The sequence below is a fragment of the Crocuta crocuta genome, unplaced genomic scaffold (genome assembly GCF_008692635.1).
Source record: "Crocuta crocuta isolate KB4526 unplaced genomic scaffold, BGI_CrCroc_1.0 scaffold30, whole genome shotgun sequence".
Classification (NCBI taxonomy): Eukaryota; Metazoa; Chordata; class Mammalia; order Carnivora; family Hyaenidae; genus Crocuta; species Crocuta crocuta.
Genome location: NW_027528345.1, coordinates 11,276,738 through 11,290,411, shown reverse-complemented (window position 1 = coordinate 11,290,411; position 13,674 = coordinate 11,276,738). Strand labels below are relative to the sequence as shown.

The 13,674-nt window shown below is 42.4% G+C and overlaps 1 protein-coding gene across 6 annotated transcripts in view; it reads left to right on the top strand.

The window, feature by feature from the left end:
• The window catches only part of SLC11A2 (solute carrier family 11 member 2), a 37,417-nt gene that overhangs the window by 17,939 nt on the left and 5,804 nt on the right, over positions 1-13,674 (top strand). For all 6 annotated transcript variants that reach the window (XM_077753384.1, XM_077753388.1, XM_077753385.1 and 3 more), the window contains exons 4-16: positions 335-460; positions 1,278-1,397; positions 2,818-2,924; positions 3,460-3,530; positions 3,638-3,705; positions 5,275-5,430; positions 6,089-6,247; positions 7,056-7,142; positions 8,227-8,346; positions 8,504-8,653; positions 9,590-9,663; positions 10,271-10,424; positions 12,169-12,222. In XM_077753384.1, coding sequence (XP_077609510.1) covers positions 335-460; positions 1,278-1,397; positions 2,818-2,924; positions 3,460-3,530; positions 3,638-3,705; positions 5,275-5,430; positions 6,089-6,247; positions 7,056-7,142; positions 8,227-8,346; positions 8,504-8,653; positions 9,590-9,663; positions 10,271-10,424; positions 12,169-12,222 — 1,446 coding nt within the window. The remainder of the gene's footprint in view (positions 1-334; positions 461-1,277; positions 1,398-2,817; positions 2,925-3,459; positions 3,531-3,637; positions 3,706-5,274; positions 5,431-6,088; positions 6,248-7,055; positions 7,143-8,226; positions 8,347-8,503; positions 8,654-9,589; positions 9,664-10,270; positions 10,425-12,168; positions 12,223-13,674) is intronic.

Genomic DNA, 13,674 nt, shown 5'->3' with positions numbered 1-13,674 from the left:
ATTTTTTTTTTTTTTTTTTTTTTTTTTTTTTTTTACAGTGTCCCTTTTGGTTAGTGATTGGGCACAGGAACACTGATAGGTTTTAGACTGAGAGGCTGATTGATGGAAAGAACAAGTAAAAGAAAGGGCTCCTATTTGGACAGAGAAGTGGCTAGCTTATTGATATGAAGTGGGTAAGGTAGAAGTTGAGCTTGGATATACCCAGTGTCCGACATCCTAAATCTTTCAATCTTGTGAAGTTGATATTGTTGCTTTATATGTGACAAAATAACAGATAAATTAGATCAGTAATTTGGAGGTGATAATTAGTGTGATCTCTTCCTCTCTTGTATAGTATTCTTGTTTTAGCTTTCGTAAACTCTGGGCTTTCACGGGACCGGGCTTTCTTATGAGTATTGCCTACTTGGATCCAGGAAACATTGAGTCTGATTTGCAGTCTGGAGCAGTGGCCGGATTTAAGGTAAACATCTGGCCCTACCCCTGTCCCTTTTAAACCCACAGTACACCCTCATATCCTTTCCCCCGACTCTGTTGGATGTCTGCCTCGGGGGTTACATGCAGATACGTCATTGGCAGTGACACTTAGGTGAAAAGTACTTTCCCTGTGTTTGCTTTTTTTTTTTTTTTTTTTAAGTGTGTTTATTTTTGAGAAAGTGTGAATGGGGGAGGGGCAGAGAGAGAGAGACAGAGGATCTGAAGTGCACTCCTCACTGAACGGCAGTGAGCCCAATGTGGGGCTTAAACCCAAGAGCTGTGAGATCATGACCTGAGTTGAAGTTGGACTGTTCAACTGATTGAGCCATCCATGTGCCCCCTTTTTAAAGCGAGCAGAAGAGGGCAGAGAGAGGGAGATACAGAATCCAAAGCAGGCTCCAGGCTCTGAGCTGTCAGCACAGAGCCCCACGTGGGGCTCAAACTCACAAATTGTGAGATCATGACCTGTGCTAAAGTTGGACGCTTGACCAACTGAGCAGTCACCCCTTAATTTATTTTAGTTACCTGTTTGGTTTTAAATTTTTATTGTTTTTTTTTCTTAATCTACTCCACATAATTTCCTTGAACAGAGGAGAAACTGTAAGTGGGGGAAACTAAGGCTCAGAAAGGTACAAGCTGACCTAGCAGGTTATGTACAGAACCTGATACAGAACTCAGGTCATTTGGTTTCAGACCTGGGCCCTTTCCTGAATGTTGTATTTCTCATTCACGTTGCTAAACAGCCAAACAAAAACGCCCCAGTTGTCTAATGAGTGTTATGATGGGATTTTGTTCTTCCCTAGTTGCTCTGGGTACTTCTGTTGGCCACCATTGTGGGGCTCCTGCTCCAGCGCCTCGCAGCTAGACTGGGAGTGGTCACGGGGCTGCATCTTGCTGAAGTGTGTCACCGTCAGTATCCCAGGGTGAGCAATGTGTTGTGCTGTTTGTTACTCATCTTATAGGAACCTGTGTGTCGGGCGATGTGTACTGGCCTGAGGGCTTGGGAGTCAGGGGCCCTGAGGGTGAGTCCCAGGGGGAATCTTGTAGTCCTTCTTGTTGCCAACCCATATTTCTATACTCCTTCAGAATTTAACTTGAGATTCGCTTTTTGCCAGAAAGCTTCCTTTGAAAAATTCTTTGAATAAATATCTCCCATTCATTCTGCCTTCTGGCATCTCGCAGTGCCTAGCCCATGGAGGGGTGTGAGTGCCCTAAACTTTCATTCATACGTCCATATTACTATTATACATATTTTCTTTTTTGATTGACTTTGTCATCAATTTGAGAAATAAGGTTTATCCTTTTACTACAGACTACATGTGGCAGGATCTTTGGATTTGTTAATAATTCTATTTTTCAATTTACCCTGACCCTGGAGTTTATACTGTTTTCTACAGTTTTTTTTTTTTTTCTGGACATTTTGGCCCTTTCTCACTGCTGTCTAAGGCAGGAATGGACTCTGTGTGTACAAGATAGTTTTAACCTCGGTTCATCTTTAGATAAGATACTGATCTGCCTCTGGTTTGTCCTAAATGTTTAATTCCTTTCCTGGCTGCAAGAAGCTATCTGTATCTCCTTTTTTCCCCCATCTATGCCTCTCAAAAAAACCAAGGCAATTTATAATTTCTTATAGCTTCTCTTTATCTTAACGGTTGTTTTTTTTGTGTATGTGATAATATTTTTGTATAGTAAATACCTGAAGATTTCTTTTTTCTTGGCCTCTGTGAACCAGTATTAACTAAATTTGTCTGCTGGCTGGATTATTTGACCAAATTAGTTTCGTACTTATATGCCACTCAATTCCAGTCAGTTCGCCTTGAGTCCCTTTTACATATCTGTCCTGTTTCACTTGCTCATGTATTATCATTACAGTAAGGATGACCCTGGCCTTTTCATTTTCGTTTTGTCTCTTTAGCCATGGTCAGGATATTTTCTTCTGTGGTCATTTTCTATTCTCTACTGAACAATATTTTGACCATATGAACATCCTCATTTTCCCCTGAAACTTTTAAGATTGTTTTTAGGCAGGAAATTAAGTGGAAATTAATGAATGGAAATTCCATTCCCCTGTTGAGTGGAAAGAAAAAGAGAAAAAATTAGGATCAGCCCTTGCCCTGACCTTGGCTCATAGGTTCTACCACGTAGAAAACACTCTTGCTTTCTCTGATGGGGGGCCACAGTGCAATGATGGGCAGGGTGGAGCCCAGTTCTGTTTCTTCATCCCTAAACTGACAGCTATGATGGACTGTGGAGGGGTCAGTGCCAGATGTGAATTCTAAACTATAAGGAAAGTTCTTAGAAATGATTAATTAGAACTATGTCTTTCTGCTGTTTGGTATTTAGGTCCCACGAATTATCCTATGGCTGATGGTGGAGTTGGCTATCATTGGCTCAGATATGCAAGAAGTTATTGGCTCAGCCATTGCCATCAATCTCCTGTCTGTAGGAAGGTGAGAAGGTTTTCCTCCAGAGAGTAATATTTTTCTAGATTTCAAAACAAGTGTAAAAACAAAAACCCAACTCATTTTCAGTTTTCAAGCTTCAACTTGAGTATTATTTTTTCTGTGGAACCTTTCTGGAGCCGCCACCTCTCCCAGCAGCCTGTAGGGTCTCTCTGTTCCATGTTCTCATGTTGGGTTATACATCCTGCTATTATACAGTATGTGATATTGTGTGTTACAAGTATTTATTTGTGTATCAGCTTATCCCACTAGACAAAGAGCTCCTTGAGGGGGAAGACCTATACTTCTCAGCTTTGTATCTGAAATGTCTGACTTAGTAGACAATCAGTGTTTGAGTGAATGTAATTAATTCAGTTGATGCTGTGACCCTAAACTAGCGAAGGCCTTAGCTCCCACCACTGTCGCCTCTCCCCCAAGTCCTTGCTTCTCTAAGAGTTGTACGTCTGGAGAGCTGTTGGAAAGGAAGTGTTTCTCAATGTTTCCTTTTCTTTCCTTTAATTTCCATTTCTTACCTCTGACCTAGGGTTCCACTGTGGGGTGGAGTTCTCATCACCATTGCAGATACTTTTGTATTTCTCTTTTTGGACAAATACGGTAAGGAGAGTGGGGATGGAGGGGTCAGTCAAAGAATCTTCTTTCCTTCATGTGGCTGATGGAGAAGTCTGCCTTCTGTGAGCTCACTGTTGCATTTTCCCTTTCAGGCTTGCGGAAGCTAGAAGCATTTTTTGGCTTTCTCATCACTATTATGGCTCTCACATTTGGATATGAGGCAAGTGTTATAGTGCTTTAGTGCTTTCATTAGCTTTTTACAACAATGAAAAAGATTTTTTTTGCCTTTTATTTTAAGATCGTATAATGCTAGGATGGTTTAATTGTATCACATGTATTAACAAAAAGCCGATTCAGCCTAGGCCAGTTTTGGAGGAATAGGATCTGCAGCAAAGGCGAGTCTCCAGGAAGTCCTGCTGGGCCTCCTACTTCAGAAATGACTAGATTTTTTAGGACTTCCTACCCTAGACTCCCTTGTTCCAAGTTGGCCATCCCAACAATAGAGCATCTTGGGAGAGAGTTAGGGAGGAGGTTGGAGGGTTATTCTTAGCTCTTAACTTGGAGGGGTTCTAGTTTTACTCATCCTGGCTTATACCAGCTGCAGCTTCAACTTTCTCTGTATTGCACCAGTTAATGAACTGTAATGGGTGTAGTGGATCTTTCCTGCTTTGTGCCCCAACCCGGATACTCCTAGGAAACAGTGTAATTTTATGCAGTAATAGTGCCTTTCTATGTCCAATTGTATTTTTAAATATTTATTTATTTTGAGAGAGAGTGTGTGTGCCTGTGCATGCGTGCAGGGGAGGGGCAGAAAAGGAGAAAGAGAATCTCAAGCAAGTTCCATCTGTCAGCACAGAGTCCCACTTGGGGCTCGGTCTCATGAACCTTGAAATCATGACCTGAGCTAAAATCAAGTGTTGGATGCTTACCCAACTGAGGCACCCAGGTGCCCCTATGTTCAATTGTTATAAACTGGTTTTTGCTTATTGACCTCACTGAACTTTGAAAAATGTATCTAATCTGTGAATAGATTATGCAGTAGGTTAGTCTAAGGCTTCTAAGAGAAATGCTGAACCAGGACAAAGTATGTATGAGAAGTATTTATGACTGAGTCTCACAGCATACATTAGTGGCAAACATAAGTGATTTTTAGATAAGCATAAGTGAATAGAGGCATACGTGTGGGTAATCAAGAATTGACTATAGGGCACTTGGGTGGCTTAGTTAAGTGTCCGACTTCTGCTCAGGTCATGATCTCAAGGTTCCTGGGTTCGAGCCCCACATCGGGCTCTGTGCTGACAGCCAGCTCAGAGCCTGGAGGCTGTTTCAGATTCTGCGTCTCCCTCTCTCTCTCTGACCCTCCCCTGCTCATGCTGTCTCTCTTTCTCTCTCTCTCTCAGAAATAAATTTTTTAAAAAAATAATAAAAATGAGAAAAAAAAGAATTGACTGTATTCTTGGGTCTGTCTGACAGGAGTGATTGTGAAGCTGCTATCAGTGAGGCCCTTAGCAGCTCTCTGTTTCTTTAGAATATTAATTACATTCTCGATACATCTACTCTGTATATTTAAAATATGATGTAAAATATCCAGGTACCCCAGTCCTGAATTCTCAGACCTCTGGCAGCAAGCACCTCTTATGCCTCTTGGTTTTCTGGTGGTTCTGTGTTCCTCATTGTTCTAGGTAGTTGTTGAAGAAAGTGTTATAAGGAGCAATGGATGCTGGGTGTTTCCTAGTACTATGTTACTCCCCTGGTCGCATCTCCTAATAGTTGTTATGTTGGTATATAGTATGTTACAGTGAAACCCAGCCAGAGCCAGGTACTCAAGGGCATGTTCCTGCCATCCTGTCCAGGCTGTCACACCCCACAGATCGAGCAGGCTGTGGGCATCGTGGGAGCTGTCATCATGCCACACAATATGTACCTGCATTCTGCCTTAGTCAAGGTGAGCGTGGCCCTTACCTCTCTGCCCCCCGGATAGTTGATGTTTACTTTAGTTGCAAGGGACACACACGTAGTTTAAAACTGTTAGAGCCCTAAAGGAGAGAAGTATTTTTCCACGGGTGGCTGTTTATAAACTCCACACACTTAGACTGTTTTTATCACAAAGGTGACCAGAAATAAGCGACCCAACAGGAAAACTGGGACTAAAGTTCTCCATAAAAGGTCCAAAAGTATACCAAGTCTCTTGTGTTTAAATCTCAAAAGGCTGAGTGACCTTGAGAGATCAGAAGTAGAGAGCCCCACCAAGCTTTTATCAGCCAGTCTTGTACAACAGTTCCCTGGGAGATTTCAGAGACTTTTATAATTAAGGTTATTAGGACTGGAAATCAGATTGTTTTACATGTCAGTGGTTCTTCTAGCCACAGTAACTGAGAGCTCAGTAGCACATAGTCATCATTTCCTGTTTGGGGAATGTACAGTGTTGTCAAAGTGTCATGAAGTTCTTACTCATTTCGTGAACTAGGATGTTAAGTGCGTTTTCTCACATTCCATATGGTTGGTTGTTTTGCCCTCTAAATCTTTCAGCTAACTCAACCTCATGCAATATTACAAGGAGATTTGTTCTAACTAATTAACAACTACTGCTATCCTCTCTCTAGTCCAGACAGGTAAACCGAGCCAATAAGCAGGAGGTACGAGAAGCTAATAAGTACTTTTTCATTGAATCCTGCATCGCCCTCTTTGTTTCCTTCATCATCAACGTCTTTGTCGTCTCCGTCTTTGCCGAAGCATTTTTTGAAAAAACCAACGACCAGGTGGTGAGTAAGCCAGGGTCATGAATGGTAGTGAACGTGAGGATGAAGTGAAGGAGTGGGGTAGGCAGAATGACGGTGCCTTGAAGCTCCAGGGAAACAGATCTCCACCCTCAGGATGCCTCCTAACCACTGCACTGGTCAGGGTCTGGAGTCCGAGGGCAGACTAAGCCTAGGCCCATTTTTCCCAGCTTTTGGCACAGCAGGGAGCTTGCCTCAGACTGAAGATTGCCTCATGTTGCTGTGCTAGTGGCTTCATGTCTGTTTGGCTCTTTGTCATCCCCTCTTGTTTCCTGTTTATCAACTGCCAGCCTGCTTGCCAGTCCCGCCATTTGGTGATAAGGACAGGTGGGGAGGAGTCAACAAACAGCAAACAGAAGCTGGCCAGCATACACTGCTTTGCATTTTTTTTTTCCACTCTTGCATTTTGAATTCTCTGTCATCTTGATTCCTGATTGCCTGTCTATAGGAGCTCAGACTTCTGGCTCTGTTTTGACTAAGGAGTCCTCTCCTATTTCTCAGGGGCCTTCTCCAGTCATCACTGAAAGTGAGCCAGCATTCACGTACTACCATGCACACTCTTTACTCAGTAAACATCTTTGATGGCATGTGGGTGTAGAAACATTTTGGAAGAAGGCCCCTTGTGATATTGGTGCCAGTCTCTGCTCCCTTTACAGCGTAGCCAATGTCTTACCTCCAACCTGTGTCTCATAGATGACTTGAATATGACGTGTAGTTTGTGATTTGCAGGAGAGTTCTTCTGATCTGGTCCTTGCCTCAAAAATAAAAAGCTCCTACACTGCTTGCATTCCAGGTTGCAGTCTGTAGAAACACCAGCAGTCCCCACACCAGCCTCTTCCCTGACGATAACTCGACCCTGGCTGTGGACATCTATAAAGGGGTAAACCTATTCACATCTGTGATCATTGCTCCTCAGTCAATAGTCTTGGACTGGGATCTGGTCTTTTCTGTGGGTTCACTTCAGAACTGAACTTATCTTCTCTGGAGTGCCATTTATTTCAGAGGTCTAGATGCCTCTGACAAGCATTTTTGGATTCCGTGGGAGGGAATAGAGGATCCGCTGAAAGATAAAGATGGACAGTTTCAGCCATTCCCAGAGTTATGCTGGTAGTATATTGTTTCATAGGATTTTTAAAAAATTTCTTTAAAAAATTTTTAGATTTAAGAAACCAACTTGACAATAAACTATGAAAGAAAGAAAAAAAAAGAAAGGAAATGGAATAAAAATCACAGAGGAAAAAAAAATAAAATTTTTAAATTTATTTTTGAGAGAGAGAGAGTGCACACGCACGTGCACACAAGTGGAGGAGGGGCAGAGGATCCAAAGCGGGCTCTGCACTGACAGTGGCAAGCCCGACACAGGGCTCAAACTCACAAACCGCAGGATCATGAAGTTGAAGTTGGATGCTGAACTGAGTGAGCCACTCAGGCACCCCGTTATAAAATATCCTATTAAGGGTATTGATTGGGGAAAACTAAAGAAAGTGTTCCTGGTAAAGTATTCTTTATTAGGACCTCTCAGTCCCTTTTATGTTAGTTATATTATGAACCTGCATGAGTAGAATACATAGCTTATGTAACATTTCCCAAATTTACTTGACCTTTTTCTTCACTCCTGTTACTATCTTCCAGAATAGTGTGTTAAGTAGTATAATTTGGGAAATGTGGTATAGACTTTTTTTTTTAGCATGTTTAAGATCTAGGTTGAAGATGAACTAGGCTTTAAGAACTTGGAGAAGAGAAGAGAGTAGGCAGAGGAATGAAAGAATATCCAGGAAAATTTAGGTTAAAGGCCTCTAAAGTGAGGTCCGGTCCCGAGTCTAGCTTCTGAGATAGTTCTCAGCACAGCCCTTGGTGTAGGTTGGTGCATAGGAAGGAGGAGGGAGAAATGCTGCAGAGAAGTTCTGTTTGGGGTGTTGCCTGAGCAGATGATTGACACAAACTTTCTCCCTTGCCTCTGCCAGGGTGTCGTGCTGGGGTGCTACTTTGGGCCTGCTGCACTCTACATCTGGGCAGTGGGGATCCTTGCTGCAGGCCAGAGCTCCACCATGACGGGAACCTATTCTGGCCAGTTCGTCATGGAGGTGTGTGCTCTTGTTACCGGTATACATTAGAGGAAGGAAACATGGTCCTTTTGTTACTTCCGCTTACTCCCATGTTTCCATGGCCTTCCCGGATCTCCCCAAAGCTTCCTCTGTTTCCTATTCTAGACACTCATCCTGCTTCTGTGTTTTCTTCCAGGGATTCCTGAACCTAAAATGGTCACGCTTTGCCCGAGTGATTCTGACCCGCTCTATTGCCATCATCCCCACTCTGCTTGTTGCCGTCTTCCAGGATGTAGAGCATCTAACAGGGATGAATGACTTCCTGAATGTTCTGCAGAGCTTACAGGTGAGGAAGGAGCTGAGGAAACTCCCACTCCCATTCCATTTAATCAGGCAGCGTTCTGTATTGCCCTTAGGTACCCAGTCTGTAGAGCTGGGTGCTGGGGAAAATTGAGAGGAAGAAAGAGGCACAGTCTCGGTCTGCAGTAAATGTATGGAATCCCTGGTATCTAAAACCCTTTTAGGGACGCCTGGGTGGTTCATTCAGTTAAGCAGCCCACTCGACTTCAGCTCAGGTCATGATATCACTGTTCATGGATTTGAGCCCTACATTAAGCTCTATGCTGATAGCAGAGCCTGATTGGGATTCTCTGTCTCCCTCTCCCCCTCCTACTTGCTCTCAAAAATAAACAAAAAATGAATACATAAATAAAAACTTGTAGGGTGCCTGGGTGGTACAGTCAGTTAAGTGTCAGACTCTTGATCTCGGCTCAGGTCATAATCTCAGTTTGTGAGTTCGAGCCCTGCGTCCAGCTCTGTGCTGACAGTGCAGATCCTGCTTGAGATTCTGTCTCTTCTTCTCTCTGCTCCTACCCTGTTCTCTCTCTCAAATAAATTAAAAACTTTTTTAAAATAAGTAAAATCTGTTGGAAATGGTTTGTTTTTAAAAACCTGTTGAATGGGAATTATTTGCTATAATTACGTATAGAGTATAAAATTATTGTTTCTTAATCCAAGCAGATATTAAATAACATAGGACACAGGTCCTATGGAGGTTAAGACAAGGAAGATATAAATGTTTTTAAGGACCTAAAGGATCATGATCAATGCTAAATCAATGATGGCTCTCTAGATTTCAGCGTAATACATGAACATGTTGGGATGATAGGAGTAATTTCTCATGGAGGAGATGAGGCAGGGTGTGTGTTTCCCTTGTGCTAACATGCCAGGTATTATAAGGATTTCCAGTGGCCCTGTCTGATCTTTGTTCTTTCTTTTCCAGCTTCCCTTTGCTCTGATACCCATCCTCACATTTACGAGCTTGCGGCCAGTAATGAATGACTTTGCCAATGGAATGTGAGTGTACTTGTCTCAGTTCCCCAAATCTATGTGGGGAAGTGGTATCTTCATCCAACAGGCCAGTTAGAAAATGAGTCATGTAGGAAACTGAATGCCTTGGGAAGTGATTCCTAGAGCTGCCCCTCAATCTTTGGCTTAGCAAATGGAGGCTCTGAATGTAGTAAAAGAAGGCAAGCACATTCTCCATTTCTAGGAGAGAAAGTTCAGCTCTTAGGGTTTTAATTTTTCAGCTTCAGCCACTGAAGCTGCCTTAATTTCATGTTAAGTGATCTTAATGAGAAAGGCATAAACTAATATATTTTATAAGCATCTTTAAAGGGTGTGGGGTATTTGAAATTGTCTGTTGCATCTCTAGGAACTCAGGACTTGTTGCATTTTTAGGAACTTAAATATTAGGGATTATTTGATAGTCTTTCCCCTGCCTCTTTCTCCCTATTGGTGTCTATTTGGCTCATTTAATCTAATTGGGACATAGTAAGAACAATTTTCAGTTCATTTTGAAATGCCTCTTCCTTCTGTCCTATTTACCCCACAAGACAGAGTGTCCTTTTCTACTTATGGATAGGTTGGACTATTCCACCAGTGATTGCTGATTCTTTTACAGAGGCTGGAGGATTGCAGGCGGGATCTTGGTCCTTATCGTCTGTTCCATCAACATGTACTTTGTCATGGTTTATGTCCGGGAACTAGGGCATGTGGCATTGTATGTGGTAGCTGCTCTGGCCAGTGTGGCTTATCTGAGCTTTGTCTTATACTTGGTAAGTCCATTCAGGAGGGAGCAGGGGTATGTGTAGCAGAGTTGGTAGAGACGGGCTTACTGATACCAAAATGAAAGGACCCAAAAGAGCACACAGCCATCTTATCTCCAGGTCATTGGAACAGTTTACATGAAATTCCTAATAATGTCAGCTGTGGTTAAACAGTATTTTTAACCATAAAATTTAGACTCTTAAAGCTGTCATGTCACTTCTGCTGATTTCCATTCTTAGCAATTCCTAATAAGAGAGTGTATTGTGTTTGAGGAACTAAAAGAAGAGCAGAGGAAGTAGAGAGCAGTACGAGATGCATGTGATGCCAGAGCTCTGGGGTGGGATACATGTGAGTTCCCAGCCCTGCTCAGCTCTGCCATTTCATAGCTGTCTCATAAAGAAAGAACAGTGATACTCTCTCATTAAATCACACTCTAGAGTGATTTTAAAAATGATGGTTATGCAATCGGAGCTACGTAGAAAATGAATACAGAATAATGTGTTCCGAGATAATCAAGTTCTTTCTCAAAAGTCTAGGGTGATAGTTGTGTTAGATTGGTACCATCATGGGGTCGCCTGGGTGGCTCAGTCGGTTAAGCTTCCAACTTTGGCTCAGGTCATGATCTCACGGTTCGTGAATTCAAGCCCTGAGTCGGGCTCTGTGCTCTCAGCACAGCTCTCAGCCCCTCCCCAACTCGCATTCTTTCTTTCTCTCTCTCAAAAATAAATAAACATTAAAAAAAAAAAGGATGGTACCATCATAGTTAAATTCTTTTCTCTATTTTCCAAATCTTTTGCAACATTACTTACAGTAACAGAAATAGTTCTAGTACCAAAACAACAAATCCATCTACCTGTTCCATACAGGTTTCTCTGAAAAATGTAAGTGTAGAGGATTAGGGGCAGCAGAAATTCTACCATGTCTGCTGCAGGGAATGGTTAAAACCGGACAGAGGCTGGAAACCTGATCTTTTGAACACTTACCTAGTTCCCATGCCAACGTTTGCCACAGGTTAGGTACTAGATTGAGAAAATCACTTTAGTGACTTGAAAAATTATGTCCTGGATTGATGTATCGTTTCTTTTTTTCTCCCCAGTAAACCTGGGGCTCACTAGGATTATGCTGAGCCTGTAGTCTAGGGATTTACTGCAAGGACACCCAAGTAACTGAACATACCCTTGATAGGAATTATTTTAAAAATTCACTGTAGAAGTTAAGGGAATCCTTCCTTCCGCAGATTGGTAACGAAGGGGTCTGAGTTGTCCTCATCACCCTGAGACTGTCGAGGTTGTTGAAGACCCATTTTAAGTCTGAGGGCTGATTCCAGGGTGGGTTACTACTATTAAGCCCCTCAGACATGTACTTCATAGAGTAGTTCAGGATACTCTTCCAGTTGTATTAGTCAGTTCTGTCTGTCATTCCCTCCACCTCCACCTTCATCATGAGGAATGGGTCTTCAGGGAACTCCAGTTGGGTGAGAGAAACAAACAACAAACAGAAAGCAGTAGGAGCAGGGAGCTTGTATTGAAAATAGTATAAGAAAAATGTTGATGAGGGAAGGCAGACTCGATGTTTTGAAGGGGCATGGGGTTGGGAGAAGGACCTGCGCAACCTTGGTGACGGGAGATGAGCAAAGCTGGATATGCAGGGAAGAGAGCAGGTTTGCGTCTGAGCAGTGCGGCGTGAGCGTCATGGTGGGTAAGAGGGCTCTTCGGAGAGGCTGGTGAATGATGACTGTACTTCATCTTTCAGGGTTGGCAGTGTTTGATTGCACTGGGCATGTCCTTCCTGGACTGTGCGCATACGGTAAGCATCTCTAAGGCCCTGCTGACCGAAGAAGCCAACGGTGGCTATACTAAGTAAACACTGGATCAGTCTGTCTGTCCTCCACAGGTAGCCATCAGAGCCAGTGTGTTTCTATGGTTTACTGTGTGAACATAGACAAAAGTATGTGCTGTTGCACAGACTGCAATTAAGACTCAACTGTCTGTTGGGAAAGACTTTGTTTCAATATATGAAAGATGGATTTTTTTTTTCTTCCTGACCTCCTAACCTGGGAACTGGATTAGATAGAATCTTTGAAAAGCTGACATTCGCTGCTATCATTCCCAACACTAAACTAAATCAAGGGCCAGCTTGTTTTATCCTTTTGAGAGAAAATCAATCATGAATGCATGATTCTTAGCCAGGCTGTGTGTTAAAAAATTTTTTTGGAAAATGTAATACACTTTTCACAATACAAATTATAGGGTGGGTATGTAAGTTTTGTTTATCAAAAGATACTGGGCTTTAAGAGGCTGAGACATACTTTTCGTACCCATACCCTGTTAGTTACTTTAATTATTTAAAAAACTCACCTAAAGTTGTTTCATCCATGTTAAATATAAAATCATGAAACATCTCTACCTCTTTCAAGTTCAGGATTCTTTTAACTTCCTTCCACTTTAAATTCTTGGTGGAAGTTAAGAGGGATGAGAAAGAATACAGTTAGAAGGTGATAAATGAACGAATAGCAAAGCTGACATGCAGGTGGTGCTTATTAATCACTTTGGAAAATCACTGAGCAGATTCTCCTCAGAGATGGAAAGCTTATCAGGATTTTCTCGGGAGTCCTGATTTTCATAAGTGTCATCTTAGTACTGAGCTTTCCTGTCCATCCTTCCTCTTGAGCACATACAGCTGTAAAACCTTCACTTTGCTCATCCAGGAGGTTGGTTATAGAAAACAATGGTAGCATTTATGAACTGACATTCTCATGAGATTTTGGAATGAGGAGAAAAGACTTGAAGGAAAAGAAGAGCCATCTGTTGTATTCCTAAAAGCCATCTCCTACCAGAACTGTCACGTTTTTCCGAAGCATGCCCAAGACTGCTTGCAAGGCAATCTCAGGAGCTGTGGACCTAACTGTTGCAAAGCTCTCCCTCCCACAATCACTGTGGTTGCAAAGTTCTCTTGCAGCAAGGTTGCACTGGGCTACCTCTCTCCAGCCATTCCCTCAGAGGGAAAAACTTTTGAGACCAGATGGTGGAGCTCTGAAGTCAGAGGAAATGGGTCCCTTCTGCGTGAAGCTGCTGCTCTTCAGCCACTTCTGATACTTTTACATGTGGAGCCTGAGATTGTGCGATTATATCAAATCAAATCACATTTGTCTGGTGGAGAAACATAATCAAGTCTTTATAGCCACTGACTTGGTGAGAACAGTAATGGGAATGGCATTGAAGGACTTCTCATTTATGGAGCTTTCCTTCTGGAGTCCTG